The sequence below is a fragment of the Notothenia rossii genome (assembly GCF_949606895.1).
Source record: "Notothenia rossii genome assembly, chromosome: 11".
Lineage (NCBI taxonomy): Eukaryota > Metazoa > Chordata > Actinopteri > Perciformes > Nototheniidae > Notothenia > Notothenia rossii.
Genome location: NC_136910.1, coordinates 2,266,188 through 2,275,635, shown reverse-complemented (window position 1 = coordinate 2,275,635; position 9,448 = coordinate 2,266,188). Strand labels below are relative to the sequence as shown.

At 39.2% G+C, this 9,448-nt stretch overlaps 1 protein-coding gene across 4 annotated transcripts in view; it reads right to left on the bottom strand.

Moving 5' to 3' along the window:
* The window catches only part of sap30bp (SAP30 binding protein), a 65,559-nt gene extending 56,700 nt beyond the window's left edge, over positions 1–8,859 (bottom strand). For all 4 annotated transcript variants that reach the window (XM_079658491.1, XM_079658493.1, XM_079658490.1 and 1 more), the window contains exons 1-3: positions 8,700–8,859; positions 3,419–3,540; positions 3,010–3,054 (exon numbers count right to left, since the gene is read on the bottom strand). In XM_079658491.1, the coding sequence (XP_079514617.1) occupies positions 3,010–3,054; positions 3,419–3,540; positions 8,700–8,802 (270 nt within the window). In that variant the 5' untranslated portion in view covers positions 8,803–8,859. The remainder of the gene's footprint in view (positions 1–3,009; positions 3,055–3,418; positions 3,541–8,699) is intronic.
* Positions 8,860–9,448: the final 589 nt, after the last annotated feature.

Sequence of the window (9,448 nt, the reverse complement as noted above, 5' to 3'; positions counted from 1 at the left end):
AGCAATTCATTGACTTATCGTAAGATAAATAAAAATGAACTTGATAAAGTTCTGACCTCGATAACTTGCCGTTGACATGCATGTTTGATTAAATAGGGAGGTGACCAGCATTTTAGCCAGGCGCGCTGTGTCTGCCGGCCACTCTACCGGCAGGAGAGAACTCTTTAAAGTAGAGACACTACATACTGATATACACCTGAACATCAGCAGGAGAGGACTCTTTAAAGTAGAGACACTACATACTGATATACACCTGAACATCAGCAGGAGAGAACTCTTTAAAGTAGAGACACTACACACTGATATACACCTGAACATCAGCAGGAGAGGACTCTTTAAAGTAGAGACACTACATACTGATATACACCTGAACATCAGCAGGAGAGGACTCTTTAAAGTAGAGACACTACACACTGATATACACCTGAACATCAGCAGGAGAGGACTCTTTAAAGTAGAGACACTACATACTGATATACACCTGAACATCAGCAGGAGAGGACTCTTTAAAGTAGAGACACTACATACTGATATAAACCTGAACATCAGCAGGAGAGGACTCTTTAAAGTAGAGACACTACATACTGATATACACCTGAACATCAGCAGGAGAGGACTCTTTAAAGTAGAGACACTACATACTGATATACACCTGAACATCAGCAGGAGAGGACTCTTTAAAGTAGAGACACTACATACTGATATACACCTGAACATCAGCAGGAGAGGACTCTTTAAAGTAGAGACACTACATACTGATATACACCTGAACATCAGCAGGAGAGGACTCTTTAAAGTAGAGACACTACATACTGATATACACCAGAACATCAGCAGCAGAGGACTCTTTAAAGTAGAGACACTACATACTGATATACACCTGAACATCAGCAGGAGAGGACTCTTTAAAGTAGAGACACTACATACTGATATACACCTGAACATCAGCAGGAGAGGACTCTTTAAAGTAGAGACACTACATACTGATATACACCTGAACATCAGCAGGAGAGGACTCTTTAAAGTAGAGACACTACATACTGATATACACCTGAACATCAGCAGGAGAGGACTCTTTAAAGTAGAGACACTACATACTGATATACACCTGAACATCAGCAGGAGAGGACTCTTTAAAGTAGAGACACTACATACTGATATACACCTGAACATCAGCAGGAGAGGACTCTTTAAAGTAGAGACACTACATACTGATATACACCTGAACATCAGCAGGAGAGGACTCTTTAAAGTAGAGACACTACATACTGATATACACCTGAACATCAGCAGGAGAGGACTCTTTAAAGTAGAGACACTACATACTGATATACACCTGAACATCAGCAGGAGAGGACTCTTTAAAGTAGAGACACTACATACTGATATACACCAGAACATCAGCAGCAGAGGACTCTTTAAAGTAGAGACACTACATACTGATATACACCTGAACATCAGCAGGAGAGGACTCTTTAAAGTAGAGACACTACATACTGATATACACCTGAACATCAGCAGGAGGACTCTTTAAAGTAGAGACACTACATACTGATATACACCTGAACATCAGCAGGAGAGGACTCTTTAAAGTAGAGACACTACATACTGATATACACCTGAACATCAGCAGGAGAGGACTCTTTAAAGTAGAGACACTACATACTGATATACAACTGAACATCAGCAGGAGAGGACTCTTTAAAGTAGAGACACTACATACTGATATACACCTGAACATCAGCAGGAGAGGACTCTTTAAAGTAGAGACACTACACACTGATATACACCTGAACATCAGCAGGAGAGGACTCTTTAAAGTAGACACTACATACTGATATACACCTGAACATCAACAGGAGAGGACTCTTTAAAGTAGACACTACATACTGATATACACCTGAACATCAGCAGGAGAGGACCCTTTAAAGTAGAGACACTACATACTGATATACACCTGAACATCAGCAGGAGAGGACTCTTTAAAGTAGAGACACTACATACTGATATACACCTGAACATCAGCAGGAGAGGACTCTTTAAAGTAGAGACACTACATACTGATATACACCAGAACATCAGCAGCAGAGGACTCTTTAAAGTAGAGACACTACATACTGATATACACCTGAACATCAGCAGGAGAGGACTCTTTAAAGTAGAGACACTACATACTGATATACACCTGAACATCAGCAGGAGGACTCTTTAAAGTAGAGACACTACATACTGATATACACCTGAACATCAGCAGGAGAGGACTCTTTAAAGTAGAGACACTACATACTGATATACACCTGAACATCAGCAGGAGAGGACTCTTTAAAGTAGAGACACTACATACTGATATACAACTGAACATCAGCAGGAGAGGACTCTTTAAAGTAGAGACACTACATACTGATATACACCTGAACATCAGCAGGAGAGGACTCTTTAAAGTAGAGACACTACACACTGATATACACCTGAACATCAGCAGGAGAGGACTCTTTAAAGTAGACACTACATACTGATATACACCTGAACATCAACAGGAGAGGACTCTTTAAAGTAGACACTACATACTGATATACACCTGAACATCAGCAGGAGAGGACCCTTTAAAGTAGAGACACTACATACTGATATACACCTGAACATCAGCAGGAGAGGACTCTTTAAAGTAGAGACACTACATACTGATATACACCTGAACATCAACAGGAGAGGACTCTTTAAAGTAGACACTACATACTGATATACACCTGAACATCAGCAGGAGAGGACTCTTTAAAGTAGAGACACTACATACTGATATACACCTGAACATCAGCAGGAGAGGACTCTTTAAAGTAGAGACACTACATACTGATATACACCTGAACATCAGCAGGAGAGGACCCTTTAAAGTAGAGACACTACATACTGATATACACCTGAACATCAGCAGGAGAGGACCCTTTAAAGTAGAGACACTACATACTGATATTAATTTGAAAATGGAAATAATATGTCGTGTTTAAATACCTCGACTTCATCTGCCTCCCTCGCCTCGTCAGATTCTTCAATATCCTATAAAAACAGAAATACAGAAGAGATGAACACTACGAGAATTAAATGGAGAATCTACAAAAGTCACAGTATGGAAAATATCAAAGTTGTGAATCATGGTTGTATACTTTTTATGGATCAGTTAAAAAAAAAACTATGTACGAGCATCTAAACTACTTTTGTCCAAACAGTTCCCCAATAAATAAATATGAATGTAAATCAAATTACATCCGATTCAATCTAAATGTTAGTTTGATTTAATCATTTAGAGTAATTATTTGCATAAAAACACACAATGCAGTGGATACGAATTATAACATTGTATTCAAAGTTTTGCTACGGTTGAATAATACAAATAAAATAATAAAATAAATCCAGAACTCACGATACTGAGCGAGTTGCTCTCTCGGCTTTCTTCATCCCCCGACACTTTGTCCTCAGCGTCTTCAGTTCGGTTCAGGTCGTCGTCTCCATAGCTGTAAACCAGACCACCGATTCGCCCCCCTGCTGACAGACAGGAGGATTGTGGGAAAGATAAGATAAGACAGGGTTTCTGCAGGTTTCACCGACTCAAATTTTAAGACTTTTTAACCTGTTAAGCCCCATAGCCCCCGCAGCGAAGGCACTTCACAGAGCCAAAAAAGCAAAAACGTCTTAGCTGTTTTCTGATCAAAAGTTCTGTTAAACGGCATTAAAACGCATATAAACGCTGCTGAAGGTTAATCCAATGTCTCCGTGTCACTTTGAAATGATTACTGATCATCCATCTAATATTTATGTCAAAAACTGAGTTTTCATATAGAGTGTATGAGAGCTACAACCCAGCTTCCGGTTTTGGGCATTCTGGCTGCACTTCACTCTATTCACCAATGGGTCATGTTTAGATGGATTTTAGGAACTTCCCCTCGATTATATTGGCTCTAACGGCCCCTACACACGACGGCGTGCGTTGTCGCTTGCCGGCGGGGGGGGGCTGAAACTCGACCAACAACATGAATCTCCCGCCCCAGACACACAAGCACGTAGTTTGATTGGCTTGAGCTTGTACTGGCATATGATTCGATTGGCTGACGCCTCCGTTGAGGCGGCAGAAGTAGAACATTGCTCTACTTTTGCAGCGAGCACCGCGAGAGAAGCTACGCTTTGCTCCCACAATGCAGTTCGGCGAATCGTGACGTCACCCCATTCAAAGTGAATGGGCAGAAGCGTTGAAGCGGCAACGCACACCGCCGTGTGTAGGGGCCCTAATGGTTCAAAAGAGATGTCAATCATCAAAATCGACCGATGGGTTCCAGAGCAGAGGTCGCGTTAACCGAATATTTTCCGTCAATGACATATTTTTTTCTAACAATGACGGAAAAATCTGAAAGCAGTCCGTCATTTTGACAGATTAGAACACAACTCGGAACAGCGCCAACATGTCCACCAGCGGCCCACATTATATTACATCCTTAGTGGCCAGCTCGACTGAGGGCGATCTACTGTACTGTAGTCTGTAACTATTATGTAGTCATTCTCACCCCTGTCCAGTTGGTGGCGAGTGTGTGTATATTAAGCAGCTATTGTCTAGTCTTGTTTTTGACAAGTATTGTCTTGTCTTGTTTGTTGATTACCTAGTTTTTTGACCGGCTTTAGCAATCGCAAAATGTCACGGCAGCTGATCGTCCGAAGCTTTTTTAATAAGCCCAGTAATTGTGATGGTGTGGATAAACGAGGTGAAAAAAGAGGGATTGATGCGGTGGAGGATGAAGGACAAGCCAGTAAGACTAAAACCACTGTTTGAAATGGGGGGGAGCCAGGGGGAGCTTGGCTCCCCTAAAGAGGGGGGGAGCTCCCCTGAAGGCAGACTTCGAGATAAATAGGGGGAGCCCAAAAAAATCGTGCATATTTGTGTCACACAGATTAGAAATGTTGAGTTTCTGTAAATAAAAGTTCTTGAAATAAATAATAGTTATTGTTCATTACAGTGTTCATTACGATGCAGAGATCAGCGTTCAGGCTACAGCAGGTCAATTGAGTTGTTCTTGTAAATGTTTTGCTCATATTTTGATTGTAATTGTCTAATTTAAAACGATGGCATTGTTCGTATTTGCCTGTTTAGGCACAATGGTCGCGGTGTTTTAAGCGGCCTCTGCTGTGCTGCCAGTGCAGGAAAAAAGAAATCCTTCATGTTCGTGTTGACATGAAAAGTGACCACACGGTCGGTGTCTCTGTTCATCTTTTTTTTTTTTCATGCCCTTAAAAGTTCTGTATGAATCATAAAAAAAAATGAATGAATGAACATTTGCTGCTTAGTACCCAAACATAAATATTAAATATGTCTCATCTCATCATTAAAACATGAAAAATAAAATGACGGGTAAGAATGGATTATGACGGACGTTTTACGATCCTGTCCGTCAAAATGACCGACAACGAAAAAGTCTAACGCAACCACTGTTCCAGAGATGCACCCAAATGACCCCAGAGGTGTTTTTTTTTTTCTAAACATCTCTAAAAAAGGTAAAATGTCACATGTTTTGCATCAATCTTGATACAGGGTACTAATTATATGTTATAGTTTAGATTCCTAAAGCTTTTAGTCTACTATCATCATTCAAGGGTGGTTTTCACTGTAAGTAATGTTGATTTTTGGACGGACACTGTAAATTAAATTGTTTTACCATGTTCAATCTGAATTTACTTTAAAATAAAAGCATCTATATTAATTCTGACTCTTCTACATCCAACTCACAGGTTTATCATTACTTTGAGGAAAAATATTATTAATTTACCCCTTTTAGAAGATATGGTCATTTGTTCTGGGAATGTCATTTTCGAAGAAGGTCACTTTGAATTGAATTCAAGACCCATTTCACGGCAAGAAAGTATGAAGGAAAATTGCTATGAAAGAAGAAATACGTCCCTTAATTACTTTCAAAGTAAATGTATTCACGTTCAACATAGCAACGATGACTGAACGTAACAGCATAACAGAACTGTGTTAGCGTGTTAGACAAAAACCTGAAGAAAAAAAAAGCACTAAATTCGATGTTTTCCAACCGAATACGGTTGAACTTACACTTCCCCACATTTATTTGTAAGTAGATTCGAAGATACCTGAGTTTCTGAAGCTTGGTTGCTAGGTTACTAGCTGGGTGTTCTCCGATAAGGGGCCGGGGGAAACAAAGTTAGTGATTACTGGTTCCATGTTGATTTATTTCAATACAGATTGTTGGGGGGAACTGAAAGAGTATTACCGTCCTGGTTACTTTGCAGCCCGGACATTTCCCCCAAAACACATTTAGACGCTATCGCAACATAGAAGTACCTTTCAAATCAATCCGATCATTTTTAAGACCTTCTAAATCATATTTAAGACTTTTCTTATTTTTTTCAAATGTGAGACTTTTTAAGACCCCGCGGGAACCCTGTAAGATGAGATAAGATGGAGCTTTATTAATCCCCGTGGGGAAATTCAGTAGTTTAACAGCAACAGTGAGAAGGAAAAACAGGACAGCACAGATTCATACAATTATATACAGTTAAGCAACTGTAAATAACAAATTAATTAAAATGAACACGTATGTGGGTCATATATACATATAAGATATATATATTTACATGTATGTGTGAAAACAGTGTGCATTTTATGTCCAGTACTTTTGTCACACAAAGAACAGCAGGAAAGCAAACAGCATGTCTGACAGCTGGCTTTGAAATATGTGTCAAAACCTGGTCAAAACATACGTCTAACCAGTTTTGACACCAGTATCTTTTAGATAGATAGATAGATAGATTTGTAGCCTTTATTTAACCAGGTGAAGCCCCTTGAGATCAAAAGATCTCTTTTTCAAGGGTGACCTGCAGGACATTAGTTACACATGTAACATAAAAACAACAAAACAACAATAAGGATAACATACAACATAATGCAGGGTACAGTTTACAAACTCTATTTACAGTGACAGGTACCATGAGTATCAAACAGCATGTCACCCAGCCGAGTTTCTAAATGATGCAGGGGAACCAAAGTGCTCAGTTTGAAACATGTTTGCAGACTGTTCCAAGTTAGTGGAGCTGCACAACTAAAAGCTTTCTTCCCTAAGACAGTCCTAGCACTTGGCACATTTAATAAAACCACATGATGAGATCTCAGGCAATAAGTACTTTCAATTCGTCGAGAGATCAGAGAGCAGATATAAAAAGGTAGTTTACCCAACATGGCTTTGTAAATGAACGTGTACCAATGACTGAGCCTCCGTGCAGTTAGTGAAGGCAGACCTGCCCTGGCATACAGGGTACAGTGATGAGTAAGTGCTTTACAGTTAGTAACAAATCTCAGAGCACTGTGATAGGCGGCATCTAACTTTTCCAGGCAATGGGCAGGTGCATTCATATAGATCAGATCACCATAGTCCAGCACAGGTACAAAGGTCACAGCGACTAGCCTTTTCCTGGCTTCAAAAGAGAAACAGGACTTGTTTCTGAAAAAGAAACCTAGTCTAACCCTCAGCTTTTTAAGCAGGTTAATGACCTGAAGTTTAAAAGTAAGACAATCATCAAGCCAAATACCAAGGTATTTATAACAGGTAACCACTTCAAGTACTTGTCCTTGCATAGTAACAATATCCAAAGCAATGTCTGTACTCTTTTTAGCTTTAGAAAAGAGCATTACCTTGGTTTTATCAACATTTAAAAGAAGCTTAAGCTCAGAGAGCTGAGTCTGAATAATGTTATTGACTTTGGCTGTGAGGGAGTGTGTCGTCTTTCAATCAGTAGGTTGTTGGTTCGATTCCAGTCCGTGCAGTTAACATGTCGATGTGTCCTTGGGCAAGTTACTGAACACCTGACAAAGCTCTATTAAGTACAGTCCATTTCCCATTTTGAAGTCAAATTGGGAAACATGTTAGGTACAGCAGCAGCGTGTGTTCAGGCGTTAACATATGACAACGGATAAATGCAATTAAATATTTGAATCCTACTTTTAAATTGTGTTAGCTGTAAGTTGGCCCTTTATGGTGTTTGTCAGATAATCCACACATTTCAACTTGCATACAAGTTCCTTTTTAGTTCTGCTATACTTTATTTTAACATGCTGCTGTAATGGAAACAAATCCCAATGAAGTATCAATAAAGTATAGCTATCTTGTTTAAAATGTGGAATAAAGTAGAAACTAAACGTAAAATAATAACTTGAATGAGCAAATGTCTACAGTAGTAGAATAAAAGTACAATATAAAATATTCTGGAATAATCAAGATATTCTATAAAATACCAAAATACAGCAGAAACAGATATTTAGACTTTTACTACAAGAGAAGAGACGTGTAAACATAGGATAGTTTATAAGTTACACATGTGAAAGGTGAGTTTGTAAAGGCTGTAGCAACAGCTTTGAAGCTAAATTGAAGATGTTGGTATCAAATGAACCTAGAAAACATAACCCCAACGACAGGAAAACGCATGTCTTGCAAAAAGCTATTTAAATATCTCTCTGAAATGTAGTTATATCATTAAAAGATGAAACTTCGTGTGTTTCTTTTACGTCTCCTGGAAACTAACCTTAGCCAAGTTAGCATGAAGCTAACATTAGCTCCACATGAAAATACGATATTAGGGTTTTTTGTCAGCCACTTTTTAATAAAACAAGCAAACTATCAAACTATAAACATAAAGAGAGTTACCGGGCTCCTCTGGTTCTGGTTCTGGGTCAGAGTCCGGCTCTGAATCGTCTCCATAGTCCGCCAGAGAGGAGAGCAAAACACTCTTCTTACCGCTCGCTGCCATTACTGTGTGCGATTGTGCGTCAACGTGCCGTTAGCGGCGTAATGACGTCAGTGTAGGACGTAAAACCAGTGTGCATCTGGGAGATGTAGTTCTTGTAGTCTTTTTCTTCCAGTTTTGGTTTAAACAACGTTTGAAGTGCATTACCGCCACCCACTATGCTGGAGAAAAAGCAATGACCACGAAGAAAGAAAATCCAGTATTTCTTGAAAACTCGAATGAAGCTTTGTATTGATCCTCACCAAGACTTTATAGGTTATTGAAATTGATCAAACCCTACCCAAATGGTCTCTTACGTTTTTCTCTATGTGTCTTGTATATTTGGCAAAGCATGTTTGGCCTCTGGTAGAAAACCACACAACACAGGCTGTTGCTATATTGACCTTTTTGGGATAATTGTATTAAAAACATAGATTGTTTGCAGATGTCCCACTCCTTTTTGTGCATTTTTTAAAATATCTCAACACCGTAATGTCACTGCTGCGTCTCATTTTATTGCCATGGATCATGGATGTGGACTTATCGGTCTATATTTTGTATTATATTACTAATGTGTGCCTTTATTCTCTATATATAATAATATATTTATTTTGTTAGCGCTTTTACAGGTGCTCAAAGACACTTTACAGATATAGTGAAAAGAAAAGAA